Source organism: Taudactylus pleione, unplaced genomic scaffold (assembly GCF_031769625.1).
Source record: "Taudactylus pleione unplaced genomic scaffold, aTauple2 ptg000473l, whole genome shotgun sequence".
NCBI lineage: Eukaryota > Metazoa > Chordata > Amphibia > Anura > Myobatrachidae > Taudactylus > Taudactylus pleione.
The window spans coordinates 1,743,167-1,768,389 of record NW_028284875.1 but is presented as its reverse complement, the minus strand read 5'-3'; the positions used below and the strand labels follow the sequence as shown (position 1 = coordinate 1,768,389).

Below are 25,223 nucleotides of genomic sequence, written 5' to 3'. Positions count from 1 at the left end.
CTTAACACAACATCTTAGAAATGCAAACTTTAATTTTGAAAGATTTTTGCATATAAATCAATAGGAATTTTATTGTTGTGACACCCCTTCTCAAAAATTGACGGCAAGGCAATGACAGCTGACTGCCTCCTGAGAGTCAATCAGGCAATTAAGTTCCTAAAATGAAATGCTGATTGTACAAAGCTTCACTTTAGAGGCCCAGTGATTAGAATCAATTTAATAGATTGTTTCAGGTGGGACCTGATTAATAACCTGACATAAATATGGAGGATACTCAACTCTAATTTTTTTTTTTTCAGCATCTTATTTTCAGCTTTTGCCTAATAATTGTCTATGAGCTTTGGGGAAATGACTTCCTCAATGTGAGGTTCTGACACTTTTTTTTATTATTTGAATGAATTGATAAAGGGCCTAATTCAGCGATCTCCACTGTTTTTCTGATCTTCGCATGTGCAGAAGTCGCACTGTGCAGATCGGATTCTGCAACGTCGCCCGCAGTGCCCCATGATTGACATGCTGGCATTTGGGGGCGGTGATGGAGCGGAGATAGGGAGCGTTCCAGAAAACTGGTGCACGATGGCCCTATTTTCGACACATACAGAAGTTAGTGGCTGCATCCTTGGACACTGCTTCATTGGTCCCGGCAGCTTGATTTTGTCGGACATCCTGAGTAACTCGAGGGTTACTCAGGTGTCATGTTCACGTTGTTGATCTGATGCTGCATCCTTGGGCGCAGCAGCAGATCATAGAAGCCGCCAGTGAGCGTATTGCATAGTTGATCACCTCTGCTGCGTACAAAGACGTCCATCTCTGGCTCAGACCCAGAGTGTCACAGTATAGCTGTTACTATGGATTTGAAAGTATGTCTTTGAGACTAAAATTTAGTTCTGAAATATTGCATTGAAACAGAGATTTAGATTTGTACATACTGTATTTTAACAAATGAACACTGGATAGGAAGCCATGTCTCCCTGCATGATAGAAACTCTTTCGCTTTGAAAGAGTTATATGAATATCATGTTTTCCTGGATAGAAAAATGTAGCGTTTATTAGTAGAAGTAGTAACTTTGTTTAATGTCTAATACTAATCTAACAATACAAGGTATTAACAAGCAGACAGTGAGGTAAAAAGGCCCTGCTCGCAAGCTTACACTTATACATTTGTGCCTTACAGATGTGTCCACATACATCTATCCTCCATGCGCTACAAATTGCGTTACACATAACATATGAGCGTCTTGTGACTCGGTAGCGTCAAATGTATTTTCGTGCAACTTGTTCCCTTAAAATGTCTTATTCGCAAAGCAATGCGAATAGGATGCACAAGCTTCTGCTGATTAAAATGATATGCGGCATGTCTATATTCTGTGTGCGACCGCAGCTGCATCTGCATGTGAAATGTTATGTTAGTGTCTGCGGCTGTGACACTGTAACGTAGCATTTTGTATGCAGCTGCGGTCGCACACAGAATATAGACATGCAGCATATCATTTTAATCAGCAGAAGCTGCTTGTGTGTCCTATTTGCATCACTTTGCGAATAAAACACATTTTAAGGGAGCAAGTTGCTCGAAATACGCTTGACGCTACCGAGACGCACAGTGCTCACACGTTGTGTAACGCGACTTCTAGCACATGGAGGATAGATGTATGTGAACACATCTGTAAGGCACAACTGTATGAGTGTAAGCTTGCGAGCAGGGCCTTTTTTACCTCACTGTCTGCCTGATAATACCTTGTATTGTTATATTACTGCACAAGCTACTTGTGCATCCTATTCGCATCACTTTGCGTATAAAACCCATTTTAAGGGGAAAAGTCGCACCAAAAGGCGGTCAGTGCTACCAAGTCTGGCTGTTTTAATGCGCAAGGAGGCTAGATGTATGTGGGCACATCTGTATATCGTTTTAGTCTGTTGATTTTAAACTTTTTTTTTAACTAAATACTGTAGGTTGTATTGTCAAAAGTAACTGCAGGGCTCATACATACCAGTTACAATGCTGATATTTGTATGTTTTCCTTCCCTATGAATTTTAGCACATGCAAATGACATGTTTCCCAACTGTCATTGCATAAGTGTGGTCTATTTCCTTAAACCAGCAAAAAGAACGGATATAGAATATGCACAAAAAAATTCCATCTCTGAAAATTTTTTATTCCTGAATAAGCACTTGCTTTATGTTTGTTATTTTCTGCTGTGTTGAAATAGGTCTAGATCATAATGGTCAAGAATTAAGTTTATTCATAGACTGTAATAGCAACAGCTTGCCTTTTTGGTATTTAAGCAACAGTTAAGCTTACACTGTTCCTGCAAAAGTGTTTTTTGTTTTTGTTTTTTAACTCCTATTGATGTGAATAAAAGCCCATTTAATTTTCAGTGCACTTTGCTTGTGGTTAGTGTGCGAACACCGCACTACAAATATGGTGTATATGCGAAACCGGGCGCCCCTGAGTATAAGCGGGCCGTGTAGGTAAGTGGTTTTCCCTAGTGAAAACCGATTTATTAATTGGAAGAAATGGATATTACTGTACTTTAGGCGCTACTCAAGTGCAACCAATATGAAGCAGATGAAGTCGGAGGGTTTCAAAATTTGAACATGAAACATATACATTTATTCAATGACAATAAAAGTGGATCACAATCACATAGGGACACAAATGAGTCCAAATTACACAATGCAGTAATCCTGGGTTGAAATCATATGGGACACACAATAAATCCGGATTATAAAATGCAGTGTAAAAATGTCAAGGGAAGACAGAGCGGTTGGTCCGCATATGGTTTAAATTCCCAAAATAAAAATACACTATGTATATAAAAGTGAAAAACACCGTCAATGGTGGGTCCAATGAAATTAATTAATAAATTAGGAAATCCTACCCGTGGAGAAGTAGGGAGCCAGCGGGTGATAGCTGCAGGATACCCGGGTTGCCCTGCAGTGGCTCCGATAGCTTAACCCCAAACGGGGAGGAAATCCTGTAGGTGAGCTTTGGGGTCCAGGAGATGACACCGATGCAGGTAGCACAGAACCTGGCACCTCACTCGCGCCAGGCATCTCACGCCACATGGCGTTTAGAGGCTAGATGTGTGAGGACACATCTTTGAATCCATAACATAGGTGAGTGTATAAAGCCTAACAAAGTTATAAACAGCAAGACACCATTAATTTTATATACAGTATATCAAAATGTAGCCTGTTACATATTAATTCACTTTTGCTTTCTTAACCGAATAAAAACAGTGTTTTGTGCAGTTGGTCATTATTAACAAGTACTGACAAACTGCAGATTGACAGATCTTTGGGGCTTCCTTACACCTATCTATGCTTTTCATGGCTCATATCTATGTTAGTGGTGCTGTTCCTACCATTCCAGTCTACAATTTTTAGACAAGACAACCTAGTATCCATACTACCAGTATAATAGATCGAATCGATAAAAAAGCCACTTAAAACACTAAAAAGGCATCGAGACCACCATGCAATGTCTCATAAGTTTTTACCCATTTCCTCTGCACAGTTATATGATCACCTTATACAGGGACAAATATTTTGTTAGAATAAATTGATTTTGCTACATTTTTCTTGGGGAGTGAAAAAAGATGCTCATCTGCTGAGGTAATTTCTTGAAAAACATATTTATGCATTTGACCACTGGGTGCCACTATTTTACTGGTGTCTATGGACAAGCCTATATATAACCTGAACAGAAGTACCAAAATGACAGCTCCCACTAATATTAATAAATGCAAATATGGAGATAATTAAATTTTTCTTTGCAGAATAACTTGTGCAAGTATGTATTACTGGTAATGTGTGTCTGTATATCTAACCTCACACCTTAGATGACCAGTACTTGTGTGTATAAATTGTATACAGAGCACCTTTTTCACACCACTAACTGACTGTTTACAAGAGCATGGTTTCTCATTTGCAGTCTTCAAGTACTGCTAACAAATCTTACTTTTAGAATGTAATAAATCATTAAAGGGTGAATCAATGTATGTAATTGGGTATCCACAGATGTAAATCCTCAAAAGTTGTGTTGACAATATATGTTTAACCATCTACTATTAAATGTCTATTAAATGTATAGATGCTAGAGGAACAGCACCCGTTCACTCTCCTGAAGTCACCTGCAGGATGTCTTGGCTATGGGGGTACTTTAAGGCAGTTTTTTTTTTTTACACCATATTATATTTTGACTGTGGATTAATTCAATTAGGGGAGTTGCCTGGGAGTTCACTTTTATGCTGTACTTATAGTAGCCCCTAAATTGCATATTTTAATACACATCCCTCTGGGGCTGCTTACTTTAAATATGTTATATAGTGGCAGTTTAGGTTACGATTGCCTACTTTCCAATGCTGTTGCAATGTTGCATCGCCCACTATTCACCCATGATTGAATTGACCACTATGGGGGTAACTCAGTTCTGCAGGTAGTAATGCTGGGCATTCCCAAAGTGCCCGGCTGCGCACATGCCGGCCATTACTATACTGCTGACATCTGTGCAAGGTAAAACTTGCGATACTGGCAGGATGCGACGTACTGTTCCAGAATAGCACATTGCATTGATGCCGGGAGTTGATTCCCCCATATATGTTTACATCGGTGTGTGCAAACTCATTGAGACAAAGGTAATTTGTGTGGTTTTAAACAAGAGGGCTGATATTGCTGACTCTTGGAGTCAGTAAATCTAGTGTTTTGAGTCTGCTTAAAAATGACTGTGAAACCAGATCTTTGTAACAGAATTGAAAGTTGAAATATGGATAATGTAAAAACACTTTGAACTGACAATACTTTTTTCTAATCAATAGTTTATTTGTACAGATAGAACTGTCACAGATTTCAAAAGTGACTTAGCAGCTGGTGGTGTACTGCTTAATTCTTCCCACTTCTGCAGCACACACTTCTAGCAGTGGGAAGACCTGCAAGAAGATCGTGGGGGTGAGAGAGTAATTCCCTACAGCTAAAATGAAGAAAACTTATGTTAAACGATTTTTACAGCAAAGGATGGTCATGTTAATTATTTAATAATTCAATGTATGTTCTTAATAAACAAACCACGCAGCAAAAAATGAAAAAAATAAGTTTTGTCCTAATTTACAAACCACTGTGTATCCATATTCAGCCGCACTGCAAAGTTTACCATGGTTAGTAATGTACATGGTATACTGCAGAATATACCATGTACTTTACAGAGATTGTTTTCTACATTTGTTTGCTATTCTTGCTAGAAATGTTACATAAAATTGTCTACATAGTGTATGCATATATATGCCAACACACACACATAATTATATTAACCTGTTAGTATAACATATTACATGATGCTTTTACAGAGAATGTTTTATACTTCAGTGTTCTCCCTAGAAATTTTTTCCAGCCGGGTGGCATCAAAAAGTAGCCGGGTGGGGGCCTTCGCAATTATGCGCACGCCGGAAAAGGGGCATCTCCCTTACCAATCCAGCCCGACAGGTCTCAGGCTGCTCCCCCACTGGCTCTGTCAAAAGTGCCCATTATGCAGTTCCCCCTGTATTTGTGCCCTTTATACAGTGCCCCCTGTAGTTTTCCCCTTTATGCATTGCCCCCTGTAGTTTAGCTTTGCCCTTATGCAGTGCCCCCAGGCTGAAGTAGTGCCCCCAGACTGGTCCCTTATGTAGTACCCACAGGCTGAAGCAGTACCCCCAGGCTGGCCCCTTATGCAGTACCCCCAGGTTCAAATAGTGTCCCTTATGCAGTACCCCCAGGTTCAAATAGTGTCCCTTATGCAGTGCCCCCAGGCTGGTCCCTTATGCAGTGCCCCCAGGCTTAAATAGTGCCCCTTAGGCAGTGCCCCTAGACTGGTCCCAGCCCAGAACTTACCTTTACTTGCTCGCCGCTCGCGGTCCACTCCCGTTGCCTCGCTCTGACTGGATCTAACTAGATCCAGCAGGTGCGCGGGGCAGGCTCCTCACGTCGCAGGTGATGCGCAGTGCATCACTGGGGACGCTTGCCTCTGAAGCGATCGGAAGCTTCTTTAGCCTCCGGTCACTTCAGAGGCCAGCGTTCCACAGCAGGGGTCGGCGGGGGAAAGTGTCGGGCGGTAGGCTGTTTCTGCCGGCTGATGCGCCTGCAGAAAACAGCCTGGGGAGAACACTGTAGTTTTTGACCAAATGGAGTTTACAGTCTAAATTATCTACCACACACACTAACTGTAATCTATTGGTATGCTTTTTGGGAAGAAGCCAAACCACCTGAAGGAAACGGTGATTACATACAAACTCCACACAGATAAGCCACTGGTCAGAATAAAAATGATTGCCCCAGCTCTGTGAGGCATTAATGCTATCCACGGTCTTTTTTTTTTTTTTTTCTTTTACACACAAATGTATATTTCAAAAGTTGAGAGGGGGAATATTATTTTATTATCTATAAGTAGCCTGCAACTCAAGTAAAAAATCACTATAAAAAATTGTCAGATTTGTCATACAAATTTTCCATATTTACAAAATATAATGAAATGGGATGCTGCAAAAATGTGCTATACAGTGTCTGTTATGCATATGATTAACATTGACCATTGCTAAAATTAAAAGTTCCTATTTGACTAAAGTAGAACTGAGTCGCAGAGAAGCTTGTGTTGCATCTGCCCGTTCTTGCAGAGCAGAAGCAGCAGCTGTTAGTCATAGGCCTGACTGCAAGGTTTCACAACTTAGGGCTTTGTTATCAGAAGAAAACAGGTTTGTTCAATACAAAGGCAGACATTTTGGCGTGCGTTCAGACACACACAAAAGGCTTGTTGTACCTGCTGGCCTGTGGGACTCTGCACATGAATACCTGTTGCAGCTCTGAATATATGGCTTATGCTCTTCAGCTGAAAAAACACAATGACAGTTGAACCTTTTGCATTCAGGGCAGTTTCCTGCTTAGTTCTTTATTATTAATGACAGAATTCAATACATTCGTTTTGACTAAGGGGCGAAATGTATCTATATAGTTGGCAAGTATATTGCTTGAAAATTTAGTATAACATCTTAAACTGTGACTTTTTGTAACTGTAATAACGGTCTACAATAATGTGTGGTAATGTACATAGATATAAGTGGGCAAGAAATACAAAGAAATGGGCCTCAGACTTCACGCCCTGAACACACACACATATATATATATATATATATATATATATATGTGTGCATGTATATATGTGTGTATGTATGTGTGTGTATATGTGTGTGTGTATATATATATATACATATATATATATATATATATAATGTGTGTGTGTGTGTGTATATATATGTATATATATATATATATATATATATATATATATATATATATATAATATTGGAGGTGCTACCTGTGGAGACAATTGATATATTCCCAAAAAGAAGAAATACAGGTGCTCAACTCCAAATTAACTGATTGTATATAAATAAATACATTTTTGCAGTGAATAGAGGTTTTTGGCATAATCTTGGCCAAGGTTATGGTCCTACCCACCACATCCGGGTAACCTCTGTCGGGTAGGTCCTTAACATACTAGAGTTCAAATCCAGAGTGCGGGACACCTCCAAACTGGCCCAGCTATGCCGCCCCAGGGCACTGCCATAGTAAGAAAAGTGCAGTGTAAAAGAGATAGTTAAGAGCAGCCACAGCTGCATATAAAGAATGAAAATGAAAAAGTAATAAGAAATGTGCAATAAGTCTGTGGTTTGTACACCCAAACTTCTGTTTGGGATCACAAACCTATACTTGCCTACTCTCCCGGAACCTGCAGGAGGCTCCCGATTTTCGTGTGTAACCCCCGCACCCCGCCCACTTCCTAGTGAAGTGGACAGAATTGCGAGAATTTTCCTGGGGATTGCTGGTCTGCGAGTAAAGGGGGGAACTTTAATTACAGGATTCTAAGAATTGTTTCATTTGGCCCCATCCCCTAACGATGCATAGCCTGGCCCCGCCCCGCATCGTCGCCCACCTGCATCTTCTGTCTGGGCTTCTTCCGAAGAGGAAAGTAGGGAAGTATGTGCTATTTTTATTTACGCTGCTAAACCCTGTCTAATGGGAATGCCTGACCATATCACAATATTTCTACAGCAAAAAGGAGAGGGGGGGGGGGGTGATTTTATCTGGTATGGGTCCTTGCATTGCAGTACACACATCTAATGGGCTCTATGATAGGTAAGTCCTAGATAAATTAATTAGTGTGTCAGTATTAGAGATGTTAGGGACCAACCTGTATAAGTAGGTGGTAGGTGGGCAAACATCTTTGGCCAAACATGTACTAAGAAACCTTACATTTAAAACCATGTTAATTATTGCAGTCTATTTATAGATATTTTGATCATTTGTATTCTTAGTGCTTATAGTGTGCACCTGCTCCTCCCCCCCCCCCCCCTCACCTTTTTGCTGTAGAACTACTGGTCTCAGCATGGTAGCACCTATTATCATGTTTAATATTAGGATGTGCAGCCCAGCCCCTCCCATATCACAATATTTATCAGTATTGACCAGGGAGACATGACTGCTTCTTGTGTACTTGCTTCTTTTTCTGGGTGGCCTATCCTCCAGAGTAGAAAACTTCTAGTATTCCGTAAGTTCTTAAAAGTAGTTTGGATTTGGCCTCTATAGACTTACTGTACCAGAACTAAAGTGTCAATATTTCAAAATAGGTTGGATTATGTACACTGGTTGATTTGACTAGAAAATAAGATAGAGCTACATAGATGACTTCATAGTCCGAAAGACCAACAATAGCGACCATACTGTAGATTGTCTATATAACAGAATTGGATAGGGAATTCTAGTAATAAAGGATACACTCAAGATCCAGATTAAGTTTTGCAAGAATGAGATGGCAAGAGTGTCCCTTGTCAGCTGAGTGGCTGCAAATACATTGTTATCCCCACAAGGACTTTATTTTAGACATCCCTTGAAAGTGGCAGAGATCAGGCCTGTGTCACGACCTGGCCCTTGAGATCTTCAGGCGAAGGACTGGAAATACGGATAACTGGGTGAGGAGGCAGCAGTAGACGAGAAGGGAGAATATAGGACTTTCTCATCTGCTAGTTACGGGTGTTGATGGAGACCTGACAAGAGGCGTGGGGTCTAACTCACCAGTGGTCTTCACCATTGACCCTTGTAAGGGAATATGGTCCTCACTGCGCCCAATGAGAAGGTCGTGGCCCCCTGGCCAGGTACCCGGATAGTAGCAAAGGAGAGGACAGAGGAAGATGAATGGCAACAGAGTGGCTGGAATGTAGACCCAATATCATGGGTATCGCTGAACGATGAGCGGTGTTACTGGTAGCAAACGGAAGGATTGATGTGGTATCACTCGAGATAGTCAATAGGAACTGATGTAGGATTTCACTGGAGAATATCGGTAAGGACCGATGTAGAGCATCACTGGAGAATTATCGGTAAGGACCGATGTTGAGCATCACTGGAGAATATCAGCCGAGACTGATGAGTGCATTGCGATATACACAGCGTGGAACCTGGAACAGCAATCTGGTGCAAGCAGCAACTGGAAATAGAAGTTTTTCAGACAACTTCCTGTTCCGGGAGTCTTGCTTTATACCCTAAGGTAGCTGGTCACTGCAGGAAAGAGTCAGCTGAATGACAGCAAGGCTACCATTGGAGGAAAGTCCGGTCAGCTGAGAAAGACAACATGGCTGCGCCCATGACTGCAGCCGCGGGAACTCCACTATGGAGAATTGCGTGGAAGTCCTCACAGGGCCCTGGGGTGAATACTCAGTGTGGCTACCTACCTCTGCATCTGACGTCTGACCGCACGGCTGATCAAGGGAAGCTGGCGCTGCAGTGAGTAACAGCCGATCTCAGGCCGAATCCTGACAAGTCTGTATGTTCAAAGGGGCATTGTTTGCCCTTTCCGGGTGCACTATGTACTAGACAAAATGTATATGTAGGTGTTTTTCAAGTTCCTGATTGTGCAATCCGCTCCCCAATTCCAATTTCTGTGCTCCATTTCACTCCTCAGACACACCTCAGCAGCAGCCTCATCCTCCTCCCTCTGTTCATCATCACTCTGCACCATAATCCTCACTTCATACTTATAAATATTTTCCACCCCATCTGCATAGTCATGATTAACACCTCTATCCTGCATCATCATTACCCCAATCATTTATCCTAAACGCTTTATAATATACACTCCATTGTATATAATACCAACTGTTATTGTATGATGTTTTTTTTCTTTGTAATAAAAACACTTTCAAAGAAGTCACTCCACCATCATTAACTCCTATCTCACTACTGAGAGGGCAATGATCAGCCATAGAGAGACGTATGCAGAGCCTTCTACATAGTGAAAGTCTCTTGTTCTACAGCTACCTAGGAGGTAGGTGCCATGGCAACCTGTGGCCTGGGAATTGTCCTATGCCTGTCTTGATGATTTTAAATTTTTTTTTTTTTTACTGATTAGATTTTTATTTCAATTATAGGGTCGTATTCAATTAGTTTCGCACCCGTGATACTTTTTCACATGCCTCACTTTTAGCCGACTTTGCGTGTTTTAGCCGCGGAAACTTATCGTGCGCGCCCCCGTTATCTGCCGTATTCGATTCCAAAGGAGATAGGGTACCAGCCAATCGACTCCCAACTATCATTTTTCAAACACATTAGCCTGTGACATGGCAGTTAGGAGCTAATTGGCTGGTACCTTATCTCATTTCACTTTGTCTCCTAACACTGCTTAGTAAATAGACCCCTAAAGCTGGGTGGACACTATTTACTAAGCAGTGTTAGGAGACAAAGTGAAATGAGATAAGGTACTAGCCAATCAGCTCCTAACTGCCATGTCACAGGCTGCGTTTGAAAAATGATAGTTGGGAGCCGATTATGCTAAAGGGTTCTGTTTTGTTTACATTGCGAGGTGGTTATACAGATTCTAGCCCCCATGATTATAAATCATTTGGGGTCACAGCATTTAGTTATTAGGAACCTATTGGATTGCTGCTGTAGGAATTTGTGAAAGTCGCATAAGAAAGGAATTGGACACAGGTAGAAAATAACATCCAGATTGTAATTGATCTACTGCATTGTGCAGACTGGAATTTGAACCTCTGCATCGGTCCCTTCCACTCCCCTATTGTGGTATAAACATAGTGGGATATATGTAGGAACACTTTTGCTGCTGGTCTATATTCCGTATAGTTCTTGCCCTAAAATCTCATTCACAGTACATGTTTACGATATCCATTTAAAAAAAACATTCATTGCCAGAAATTAAAAAGCATCATATATACTGAATGAAAAACATTGTACTAATTATACAGTTTGACCGAGCCAAACAGGAACTTTTAGGATACAATGTAGGGATTTATCTGTACATATTTATATCTCTGACCCCTACAGTTTGCTACTCCACTGCAAAAGTCAATCGCGATCTACCGGTAGCTCGCGGAGCTCCCGTCTGTAGTTCACGACCAACTTGCCTACAGCAACTGTGAAAGCAGGCCCCTGAAGCAATCGGAGACTAAAGTTGCCTCTGATTGTTTCAGGGGCCAGCGTTCCCAATGATATGATGCAGTGCGAGAGTGATGTCGTGACACTCGATGTGAGGAGCTTGCATGCTTGCTGGATCCAGTCAGTGACAGCGGGAGCCAGCCATACTGCACAGGGTTGAGGGGGCTGTTCTGCACTGAGAGGGAGAACTAGTACAAGGGGCACTGCATAAGGGACACAACTACAGAGGTCACTGCATAAGGGGCACAACTACAGAGGTCACTGCATAAGGGGCACAACTACAGGGGGAACTGCATAAGGGACACAACTACAGGGGGAACTGCATAAGGGACACAACTACAGGGGGAACTGCATAAGGGACACAACTACAGAGGGAACTGCATTAGGGGCCCAACTACAGGGGGGACTGCATAAGGGACACAACTACAGAGGGAACTGCATTAGGGGCCCAACTACAGAGGGAACTGCATTAGGGGCCCAACTACAGGGGGAACTGCATTAGGGGCCCAACTACAGAGGGAACTGCATAAGGGGCACAACTACAGAGGGAACTGCATTAGGGACACAACTACAGGGGGAACTGCATAAGGGGCACAACTACAGGGGGCATTGCATAAGGGGCCCAACTACAGGAAGCACTGCTTAAGGGGCACCTTTATAGGGGATATTGCATAAGGGACACTACTACAGGTACCACTGCATGAAAGGCACAGCTATAAGGGGCGCTTTTACAGGGGGCACTGCATAATGGGCACACAGAGTTTACAGGTTCCCAATAATCTAGTTCTACACCAGCATAGAAACTGTGCAACCTGTCTTGAGCTGAGGTGACAAATTGGAAGGAGCGGAGAAGGTTGGTGAGGTAGATCTTTCAGGGTAGGATGTTATGGGCATTACTGGGTGTTATAAGGGGTATTACTTAGTGTGGCATAATGTGATGTAAGGGGCATTATGGTGTGGCATAATGTGTAAGGGGCATTACTGTATCACAAAACCACACACCTTTTTCGGGAGTGTGCATGCCAGAGGCACGCGCAGAAGGGAGGGTGGGCGCCAGAAACTTTTTTATTGGCAGGTGGGAGCAAAATTTATAGTTACGTCACTGAATGTATGTATGTATGTATGTATGTATTGCAGGGGTCATATGAGTGAACCATAGGTCATGCTATATATACAGTTTGGGGCGGATTCAATATTGTAAGCAGATTTTGCTCACACCTCCATAGACTGCAAACAGTATCTACCTTCTGAAGTTTATGCATGGAAGCCGCATGCACCTGTTCCAGTGGCTTATGTTGCTAATTGAATCTTCCCCTTGGTCTCATATATAAAGATAGATGAGTTAGCCAAATGCTGTATACAGTGAATGGATATGTGTAAAGTATAGCTTTATATTTGATGAGTAAGTGATGCCACTTTTAACTGTCAGATAATGAATAGAAATGCGCACAGGGCCGGTGTAAGGTTTCTAGACACCCCAGGAAAAGCTTCACATTACCACCCCTGGTTCCCCAATACATTATTTCAATCCAATTACATAAAACCACACTTGCTTACCAAAGTCTATGACACTGGGTTGAGACATTTGTCATATGCACATAATGGGCCAAATGTAATAGGGTGAGAGTTTAGAAAAGTGAGAGTTTCTGACACTTTTTAAACTTTGCCAATGTAATAGAGTCCAAAAACAAAGTAACAGGGCGAACTTCAATATTTTTTTAGAATTAAAAAAACTCTCAAGATTTAAAATCTCATTCAGGTGTTTTCCCATTTTGAAGATAAAACTCAACCAATGTGAGAGTTTACTGCTAAACTCTCACCCTATTACATTTGGACCGTTGTCTGTAAATGTATTACACATTGTTGCAAAACCAGAGCTCCCATTCACCTTTGCCTCCATCAACCCTATTTACCAATTCACCTCCCACTCAGTATTCATCATCCAGCACCCATTTATCCCATTTCTCTCCAATAATCCATTAATCAATTCCCCCTCTCAGCACCCATTCACATATTCATACACATGTATCAGCACCCATTAATGCCCCTCCACCAGGAACCCATTTATCCATTCATAACCTGTTAATCCGCCCCACACCCAGCACCCGTTAAACCATTCCCCTCAAGAATCCATTAATCAGTACACCCACTCAGCACTCATTAACCTGTTTCTTTCTAAGGTGGAAATTTACTAATACCCCTTTTCCACTCGCCAAAACACCTGGGTTATTGCAGTGTCAACCCGGGTAGCGATTCAGTGCAAATGGGTCCTAGGAAAAAATCCTGGGTCGATTGACCCGGCATTTCTTCCCCAGTCTTGGAACAGGGTTTTACGCTAGTCCGGGGCTGGTTATGCTGCTTGGGTGGGGGGAGAGGGGACACCAGATCATTTTTATTTATTAACCCTTTAGATAAGGGGTCTTCAACTTTGGCCCTCCAGCTGCTGTGGAACTATACATCCCAGCATGCACTGCCATAGTTTTAGCATGCTGTTATATCAAAATGGTTGCAGTGCATGCTGGGATGTGTAGTTCCACAGCTGCTTTAGATAGTGTTTACATGCAGAAATGTTTCTTCCAGACTCGCAGCTCAGGAGGTGGTCAGTTTGAAACTTCAATTTGGCTGCGAGTTTGCTACAATTACTCCCGAGATTGTAATCTCAAATCTTGGTAAATTCCAGAGTTGTATCTTTTTCTTTAAAAGTGCTTCAGAGTTTGGCCGATGGTGAATTTATTCGAGTTTTCAATATCACCTGAATTTATCAATGTAAAGAGAATTCTCACCTGAGTTTGCCTTTAGTAAATTTGCAAGTTGAAAAAAATGCATAAACTCACCCTAGATTGCAATCTCACACCAACACGAAGCTTAGTATATTTACCCCTAAAGCTGCATACACACACAACGATAATGAACGATTTAGTAAACTATTTTCTCCCTTGAAAAAATGAACTAAAATCGTTTACTAAAGTTGTTCATTTACTATGTTCATTTAAATGTAATGAACGATTTTTTTAGAACTACAAACGATTTTTGCATATTCCCTTACTGAAAATCGTTGAGTTGACAAGTCTGACTGAACTGCAAACTACAAACGTGAACGCGCATGAACGAAAATCGTTCATCGTTTGACTCAGAAAGTGAACGATTTTTACAAATGATTATCGTTAAACGATATCGTTTCACGATAATCGTTAAAAAAATCGTATGTGTATGCAGCTTTAGAATTCATTTATTGATACACCCTGTCAGCACCCATTTACCTCCCCCCCAACACCTATTAATCAATTCACACACTCAACACTCATTAATCTAGTGTTCACTCTAGGTGCAGGGTGCTGATCAGTGAAGAGGGCATATTTAATTTGTGTTTTTATTTTATTTTCAATTAAATTTTACAGTGGAATAATGACATTGTGAAATAAATCTAACAATCAAAGACAAGAAATAGAATTCAAAAATTATATATCTTGCATACAGCAAGAACAAAAACAAATGTTGAAAACATGAAATGCTAGATAAAATAATAAAGAAAAGAAAAATACTTCTATAATAAAAGATGTCAGAATTGTTAAATAACTATAAATAATAAAGAGGGAGAGAAAAAGTGGAGGGGGATCTTGTCCGGGGTTAAATAGAAAAGAAAAGATTGAGTTTAAGAAGAAATAGAAATAACAAAGCTCAAACCATTTATATATGTATTAAGCGAGGAGGGCATTTTCAAATTTTGAAGGACAAAATTTTAGACTTGATGTATCACTACTTACTGATCAGCACCCTGCACCCAGAGTGAACACTTTGAGCCCATTCCTATAAAATCCATTAAACCGTTCACACACTCTCAGCACCCCTTAATCTTCACCCACCCATTAATCCATTCACCCTAAGCACCCATTAGTCCATTTACTCCTGGAACTTGTTAACACCTCTCTCAGCACCTATTAACCTCCCCCATCCAGCACCCATTAATCCATTCACCCCCAGCACTCATTAATCCCTCTCACAGTGCACATTATCCCCTTCAACCCAGCACCTATTATTCCGTTCACTCACAGCACCCATTAACCACCCCGCCCAGCATAATCCATTCACTCCAAGCAGCCATTAACCCCCTCTCATCACCCATTAACCGCTCCCCACCTGGCACCTATTAAACCATATACTCCCAGCATCCATTAACCGACCCCCAACTCAGCCCCTATTAATAAATTCACGCACAGCACTCAATAACGGCACCTATTAATCCATTCACCCCCAGCACTTATTAACCCCCCTCTCAGAAGTTAACCTCCCCCACCGAGCACCTATTCATTCACCCCTGCACTAGTTAACACACCTCACAGCACACTTGCCCCCACCTGTCACCTTTAATACATTCACTCTCATTACCCATTTACCTTTTCCCACCCAGCACCCATTAATCCGTTCACTCCCAGTAGCCATTAACGCCTTTCAGCACCCATAAACTTCTCTCCACCCAGCACCTATTCGTTAGAGAAGTGCGGTTTGGTCTCCTAAAAAACATACACAACTAAACTTAGGGTTTCCGAGTCGCATCAAGTCCAGGCTCTGATCACTTTTGGGGTTCAGAGTAGAACAGAGTCCCGGCTCAGGTCTGCTGTAAATTTGGAACTTGGATTTAAAAACTGAATCTCTGTTTTGGATTGCTTGTAAATCGGTCCAATGACATGCTTTTAGCTGTTTTTATCAATTTAAAAGCGATCACCCACAGCACCCATTAACCCCTTCCCCACTGAGCACCCATTAATCCATTCACTCTCAGCACCCATTAATCCATTCACTCTCAGCACCCATTAATCCATTCCCTCTCCGCACCCATTAATCTATTCACTCCAAGCAGCCATTAACCCCACTCTCAGCACTCATTAATCCATTCACCCGCATCACTCATTAATTCCACTGTGCAAGCACCAATTAATACATTCTTCCCCGGCACCCACTAACTCAATCAAATACCAAGCAGCCATTAAAAAGTTCCCTTGCCTTTCTGGCTCTTGCTCATTCAGCTCCTTGTTCTTCTGCTTGTGGGAGGCAGAACTTACAGAATTGACTATGTGAGAGGGAAGGAGAGAAGAGGGAAGAAGATGGGTGCCCACACTGCTGCCTGCCTGCTGCACCTGGCTGATTACACTGATTGCAAAAGGAGCAGGCTGCAGCAGTCATAAATTAATAATAGCTGGTGCAGCGGTGACCACTTCTTAAAAGATCTGTGGCCATCACCAGCAGAGTGCATGATAAGGATCTCAGAGACATACTTCATTTTTGTCCGAGACAGCCTCGGCGGGCCATTCCCTCTGATGTTTGTTGCCCCTAGGCAGCTGCCTAATGGAAGCGCTGACCTTAACTGTACATAGGCTAATGTAACTCTGGGCCTGTTTCAGACCCGGTCACTCTGACAGCGCTCGCTATGAATCAGGGCCGGGTTTTTTTTGTTTTTTTTCTTTAGAACTGCCTCCTGGCCGCTCGCCTAGCTGTGGGTGACCACCCACAGCTACAGCGAGCGGCCATGATGATGGTCGCGATGGTCAAGACCATCGGGGTTGCGACGAGACCCTTGTGGTAGGGTCTCGTGGCCGCAAGCCCCAGAGAGATTTCGGCTCTAACAGAGCCGGAATCTCTCCACTGACATCACTCGTGATGTCAGTGGGGCCACCCCCAAACGACAGGCGTTCTCATGTGAACGCTTCCGTTTGGGCAGCCACCCACCCGGCCCGCCCACCAAAGGGTGCGAGCTGTCACTCAACAACAACAGCTCACCCCCTTTGTTGCGAGACCCGGAGCGACGGAGTGCCCGTTGCTAGCCGGGTCTCGCACATGCGCACGACAGAGCTGGCTCCGTCGTGCGCATGTGCTGTGGGCCCCATCGACCCGGTTGTGAACGCTTAGCGCTTGCAACCGGGTCTGAATAAGGCCCTCTATTCCAAACTGCAACTTGGGCAGTACGATTAACAGTGGACCATTTTTTTAAAAGTAAGAGGATATTAGAAGTCAACAAAGAGTTCTATGACTACGAATAACCAAAGTCTGAAGTGACTTTTATCATCAATGTTTAAGTGACTTATTATCTTTTATTTACAATAGGAGGTACATTATTCTATATAATTCACAAGTTTCCCTAAAGAACACACAAGTCATGAGATCAAAATTCGCTGTTTATAAATATACTAACATCACTTGTAAATGTTATTTACATATTGCTGCTTTGGCAAAATGTGTCTGGAATTCTAAAGATGCAGTAAGGTTACATCTTTATCCAATTTACTTTGTAAAGCAGCCAGTCGGCTGTAAAGTGCTGCGTACCGAATAGCTGTGGAGAGAGTACAAAACATTCATCAAAGTGAGGAACATAGAAATATGTAACAGTACTTCCAAATCACAGATTTGTCTGCCGTAGCCAGTAAGCGCATTCCATTGCACACCGTTCTGAGCATTCATTATTCTTGGTACAAATGTCCTGGCGTGGTATATTTTGTAAGCACTGTAACCACCCGCAGGCTTCAGAACTTGGAGGGTGGAATACGAGGACACTTTGGAATTTCTATACTACATGATAAATCTTTGAACAGCCTTTTTCACCTACATAATGTAGTGTTTATTCTAACACCCTGTCCCTGTCACAACCCGTGAAGTTCTCCTTTCCTGTGTGGGGTGTCGTTCTCTGCTCTGGCGTTTCTAGCATACTCAGCTGTTGCACCAAACAACTGAACTACAGACCAGAGTGTGCTAGAAGCACCAGAGCAGATAGCGATACCCCAGGCAGGAAAGAGGAACTGCACAGTTTGTGACAGGTGCAGGGTGTTAGAATGAACAATAATTATACACTGCACTTTTTATTGAAGCAAAAACCAGCAATTAAACTGACTGAAGGAGAGAATATGTTTATAAAAGTACTGCTGAAGCATCACCAATTTTTTTTATCTTTTAATTTTTATTCTTTTTGTATGTACATCACTGTGTATATCAGTGGCAAACGCAGGATTTTGAATGGGGGGTTTCCAAATATTTGGTTACAGAACCAATGACAAATGTCTAACCAGAATAAGCCTGTACACACACAGCCCCCTTTGCTGCTCCATCAGTACACAAATAGCCCCCTTCCCTCCTCCATCTGTGCAAACACCAGTCCCCTTCCCTCCTCCATCTGTGCACATACAGCCCCCTCCCCTCCTCCACACAGCCCCCTTCCCTCCACCACACAGCCCCCTTCCCTCCACCACACAGTCCCCTTTCCTCCACCACACAGCCCCCTTACCTCCTCCACACAGCCCCCTTACCTCCTCGGTGTGAACACAGTTACGCACATCATGGCCCCGCATCACTCGCCTGATCACCTGCAGCGCTGAGCCGTGCTCCCTCTCCATCTGGGTTCCCTGTGCACCATGCTGGTCGCGCAGACTGATAGCCAATTAGGGGCGGCCACGTGGCCGCCCCTGATTAGCTGCCGGTCCGCGAGCCGTGATTGGCTCACGCAACCAGACAGATTTAAAGGGGACAGTTATATTGCCAGATGCCGAAGTGAAGTGACCTTTGAGCACCGGTCATCTGCAATATATCGGCGGCCAGGGGGAGTTTCTAGGTACTCGGAAACCCCCCCCTGCACGCGCGGGTGTATATGTTGGTTATGCTTGTGCTGCACAATTGGAAAATTTCATGTTAAACTTAGAGTTTACTATCATTCATTTACACTAGATATATTCATTGGGGGTTCTTTCAGAGATGCCTACAAGGCAATCCCGGCAAGGCACTAATGACAGGCGTCGAAATCCCGACACCTGTCATTAGACCTACGCCGGGAGTCCGACACCCGGCTTACCGATCAAAGGTAAGCTGGGCTCAGACAGCTGCAGGGGTGGAGGGTTAGGTTAGGGGCTCCTGGGGGAGACTTAGGGGTAGGCACCCCCCCGGGAGGTTAGGTTTCGTCTAGGGGAAGGTGGTGTTAGGATTAGGCCCCCCCCCGGGGGGGAGGTTAGGGTTAGGCACCCCCCCCGGGGGACTTAGGTTTAGGCTGCGGGGAAGGGGGGCTTAGGTTTAGGCACTTGGGGGGGAGGTTAGGGTTAGGCACCCCTAAGGGAGGGTTAGGGGGGGGAATTTGGTTAGTTAGTACTTACCTTAGGACGATCAGGATTTCCTCCTCTGTCGGGCTGCCACTGTTGGGATTTGAACATACATCTTACTGATTCCCTACAAGAGTGGGCTAATGAGTGCATAGAAATAAAAGCGGATCTTCGTATTTTGTGTAAAGTTGTCCTAGTCTATGCGGCTGTGCTGTCCCTATCCATCCGCTTGTGTGAAAGTAAGCATTGTAAGCATTCATTTGCACCAGCCCTATACCTGGTGCAAGAGATCTGTCTTAGCCTGCAATTCCACCTACATGTCCACGATATGCCCACAGAACACTTTGCCCCGTTGCCTCCTATTACACCCAATCAGCTGCAAGAGGAAATCAACTGATATGTGGATGACTCTGAAATGCCTGTAGTTGTTGTTCATAGTTTCATATGCTAAAACACACAGTATGGGGTAAATTTACTAAGATGTGAGTTCTATTAAGAAGTGATGTTGCCAATAGCAACCAGTCAGATTCCAGGTATCTTCTAGAAGTTGCTGGATAAATTAGAAGTAGAATCTGATTGGTTTCTATGGGCAACATCACTTCTTAAATAGAACTCCCATCTTAGTAAATTTACCCCTATGTGTCCACTAAACACAGTTGACTGCAACTCCGAAACACCACCATTGTATAGTATGGGCCAGGGCTTTTTGTAAAATCTAAGAGCCATCTTCAAAGTTTAGGAGCCAGACCATCGTCCATTATTATGAAAATTATGAAAGCTTGTCTAGACCACCACACATGTGCCCCCAGTAGTAAGCTCCCTGTAATAGTGCCCCCAGTAGTAAGCTCCCTGTAATAGTGCCCCCAGTAGTAAGCTCCCTGTAATAGTGCCCCCAGTAGTAAGCTCCCTGTAATAGTGACCCCAGTAGTAAGCTCCCTGTAATAGTGCCCCCAGTAGTAAGCCCCCTCTAATAATGCCCCCAGTAGTAAGCCCCCTCTAATAATCCCTCCCAGTAGTAAGCCCCCTGAAATAGTCCCCCCTGTATTAGTGCCCCCCAGTAGTAAGCCCTTGAAATAGTGCCCCTGGTAGTAAGCCCCTTGTAATAGTTCCCCCCAATACTAAGACCCCTCTAATAGTACCCCCAGTATTAGTGCCCCCGGTACTAAGCCCCCTCTAAGTGTGCCGTGCACACACACACAAAATAAGGACTTACCTTAGGCCAGGATCCTGCGTCCGCTGCCGTCTGCCGCTCTTCGGAACTATGGGAGAGACGTCATGACTAAGGAGGGTTCCCCAAGTATGCGGCAGGTGTTTTCTAGAATGCGGGTGGTTGCGGCAGGTGGATTTTTGAAGAATTTTGAAAATTCACTTTAGGGACTTCAAAATATTCTTGCACCCATTTTCATGTACCCCAAATTTGATGGAGCTACTTTAAAAAAAAAAACTCTTAAAACCACCTGCCGACACCATTTAAAACCCCAAAAACCTTCAGCAGGCCAATTCGGGGGTACCCATAGTGATCCCCCATGTCAGACCATATTTTGGGAGATGACAGACTGACTTCCCCAAAAAGTGACAGGACTTTTCGCTACTTACCTTTCAACCGGGTCCCGTTTTCGCCGAATCCTATTTGAATACGGGGATACGCGTGCACTTGCCCGATACTTTATCCCCTCTAAAAACGGCAATAATGGCGTAAAGTCCGCCTCTAATAGAGTATGGCCCTAGGAGTATTAACATCCTCTTCAAATTAGATCACTTTTTTTTTTTTTCTTCGATCATGGAATCAACTTTTTTTTTTCCGGAAATTATTATCACTGAACAACAAACACAAAAAAACCTAACTTTTTCTCTTTTATTAAGTACAAATAAAAATACATATCTAATTAATCCTGCTGCTTTCTGCAGAATCCCTACTTCCAAACCCATATTCTTATTTAAAGCAGATGGCCCTAGACAAATTTAGCAGTGTTTTCAGTCTTGCTACAGAGGCCCTGATTCAGAGCCGGACGCTCTGACAGAGCGCTCGCTCTGAATCAGGGCGTCTTTTTTTTTTTTTTTTTTTAATGGAGCGACCTCCTGGCCGCTCGCATTGCTGTGGGTTGCCACCCACAGCTAGTGCGAGCGGCCAGGATGATGGTCGCGATGGTCAAGACCATCGCGACCATCGGGCTTGCGACGAGACCCTTGTGGTAGGGTCTCGTGGCCGCAAGCCCTAGAGAGCTTTCGGCTCAAACAGAGCCGAAAGCTCTCCCACTGACATCACTCGTGATGTCAGTGGGGCCACCCCCAGACAGTAGGCGTTCTCATGGGAACGCCTCCATCTGGCAAGCCACCCCCCGGCCCACCCACCAAAGGGGGGGCGTGCTGTCACTCAACATCGACAGCACGCCCCCTTTGGTGCGAAACCCGGAGCGACGGATTGCCCATCGCTATCCAGGTCTTGCGCATGCGCACGATGGAGCCGGCTCCGTCGTGCATATGCGCTCTGTGTCACCATTGACCCGGTTACGAGCGCTCAGCGCTTGCGAGCGGGTCTGTATCAGGCCCAGATTCCCCTGCCACAATATGCTTTGTATGCTCATGCACAGTTGTCTGTAACTAATAAAATTTGCTTTTAAAAACTATTTAAGCAGCATCACTGCACTAGCCAATGGTGGCTGCTTGTCCAGACAGATAATTCTACATTAGCTGAGCAATTGTCCACAAGGATCTTCAATATGTTATTGGGTAAATTATATTGGCGAGCAACTGTTGCAGTTGATGCACATTTAAATGTTGGTTAGATTATACCTGTTGTGCACTAATGTTGTGATTTGTTTGTGTACACAACTATTTGCAGATAAAGCGTGAAAGTATATTTTTATGTCCCGCAAAGCTTATTCTGACCTAATGTATAGAAAATGTAAGTCTAACAAAAAAATTTGATTTTATTTATTTTACTGTTAAAAAAAAAACCACTTCCAACAATGGTACTGAAAGAAATTCCTGTCAATCTCAAGGAAAAATAAAACTCAATAAAATATTTGGATTTATTTGGTTTAGAATTATTTATTATTATTATTATTATTATTATTATTATTATTGTTTAGAAATTAGTATTCTTGACAAATGTACCACAGCACGAAAATGCAATGATTGGGCTAAAATGAAGTACCTTTTTGGCATTACCTCTGGCATTTAAAATTTCATGTTTGCTTGTATTTACTTATTTTATAGGAATGGTCTAACTTATAATTTAAATATACACTTTGTTTTGAAGAAAAAAAAATGCAACAGAGGCTGTCATGAAATCTGCAGACCATAACACTGGCCATACACCTGCACGACCAGCATCAGATCCGATTCACCATCCAACTCCCTGGAGCGCCATGGCAGTTCCGGCGGCATGTTTGTTGTATTTCAAAGCACACGATAAGTCGTACGATCGATCGTGTGCCTCACACGCTGATTAGGGAAACAGTCATTGAAATTACTTGAATTGCTGCACGATGGATCGCATTAACAAAATAAACGGCACGATCTGCACATGATAGGATGGAACATATGGGCTGCTCATCTGATCATAAGATATGATTTAAGGAGCTGCGGCAGCGCGCATCGGATCGTATCTTACTAAAAAAAGTACATGATTTTCACAATTTTCATCATATGACTCGTCGAAAATCGGGGCAATCGGCTCGAAATCGTGCAGGTGTATGGCCAGCATAAAGATCAATAAGATGTGAACTCTGCTTTAGAATACAACAATGTGTAAACGTACTGAAAATTATTTCTTATGATTATTTTGGCACAGTAAAGTCTTCTATTGGTTACTGAGATGAAGTATAATACTTGTTCTGGGAGGTATATCTGATAAGTTACCTAGAAGGTAATAATGTATAAATATTATTTCATATACATTTAAATTTGTATTTGTTAAAAATTATACAAAAGCTCATATTAGTGCTCAAGAATAATTGAGTAAATCTATTGATGCTTATTTACATAAAGGACCTTTAAAAAATATATTACACAGGTAATGGTAATAGATTTGCCATAAACCATGACAACTGATAAAAGTAGAGTTTTCTATCACATTTTTAGAAATTGATATACATTGAAGCCTACAATTGACCTGCCGCAACAATTCACATTTGCCTTCGTAATGTGTTTATTCACACTAGAGTATATAAATGATGTTCTGTATCCATATTGTTTGCTGAATGGTTCAAAAACGATGATGAATTATTGTACACTACATTGCAATTCTGTATTAGCTATTTCATGTATTTTGTACTTGTGGAGACTAAATGCAATCTAATATACACTTTTTTTTTTTTTTATATATCTATTCATAATCATTAACACTCTTCTAATCTAATGCCACCAAATGTTGGCTTTAATTTGCATTTAGATGTTGTTTTTGTTTGACAACAGGGTAGTCCAATGGATCCAATGCTAATGAAGAGGCCTCCACTTTATGGAATGGGCAATAATCCTTACTCTCAGCCACAGCAAAGCAGTCCCTATATTGGCCAGTCATACGGACCTCAAGGCCCACAAAGATATCCAATGGCAATGCAGGGACGTACTCACAGTGCAATGGGAGGAATGCAGTATCCACAGCAACAGGTTTGTGATTTTATGTATATATAAATTGGGAGAGGGACAAGAGATTGATGGATAAATATAGATGTATCTATGTATGTATGTACTGTGTGTGTGCGCTTATTTTATTTTCATTGCTACAGTGGTTTTGTAATGCTACTGTAGGATAAATGTATTTCCATTCTTTGATGAGTTTACAGAATAACAAGATAAAAAAGGACTAATGTGACCTCCGTAAATAATATACTAGTCCTCTTTAGCAGAAATAGTACCAGTTTGTCTAGCATATAAGTTGCCCAGAAACTCTGTTCACCAATTGGATATGAATTTCTGTTTTGTAGTAGTGAATTACTTCTAATCACATCTGGTTGCCTATGTTTTACTATTGAATATTTATTAAAATGATTGTTTAGTTGTAGTATGCAAATATTGTTTTTTTTCTATCATTTTAATGATTTGTTGCAAAACATAAAAAGACCACAGTCGTATCTGCTTTTATGACTTAAAGTAAAATTAACCCACAGTTGGGGAAATTAACACTTGATATTTTTCTTGTACAGTATGTGTTTTGACAAATTTAGCATTTTGACTTTTTTGCCATACTCTCCTACTGTAATGGAATGCCTGGGAAACTCATGAAATTTCGGATAGAGTCCCTCTGGACTCCCGACAGAGTAAGCTTCATGATTAACCTCCATCTGAAGCGGACGGGTTGTTGCCTTATTCTTTAGTTTTCTACAAAAATGTTTGAGAAGACCGTAAAAAAGTTCTATTTAGTATAGCTAGAGGCTGTGAGGTGGACTTTGAGGAGACAGTCAATCTGGAAAGAACTATGTCGGGTCCTTGAATGCATCTTCTCTTTATGCAAATTCTTATATAAAATATACTCTATATTTAGTTTTTTTTTTTGGTTAGTGTGCCTTAATTTCTCCTACCCTTTACTTTGCATTGGTTTCTGTCACCAGTGACACAGATTGACTTTTATTTGCCCTTAATTTAATGTGCTCTACATGAATCTATTGACTTGATAAAAACACAATAAAAGTGGATTTACGTATGACTGGGAATTGTTTGCTAGCGGGATG

At 42.3% G+C, this 25,223-nt stretch overlaps 1 protein-coding gene across 8 annotated transcripts in view; it reads left to right on the top strand.

The window, feature by feature from the left end:
• Window positions 1-25,223, top strand: part of ARID1B (AT-rich interaction domain 1B) — a 490,367-nt gene that overhangs the window by 11,874 nt on the left and 453,270 nt on the right. For all 8 annotated transcript variants that reach the window (XM_088448961.1, XM_088448959.1, XM_088448962.1 and 5 more), the window contains one exon: window positions 23,968-24,162. In XM_088448961.1, the coding sequence (XP_088305087.1) occupies window positions 23,968-24,162 (195 nt within the window). The remainder of the gene's footprint in view (window positions 1-23,967; window positions 24,163-25,223) is intronic.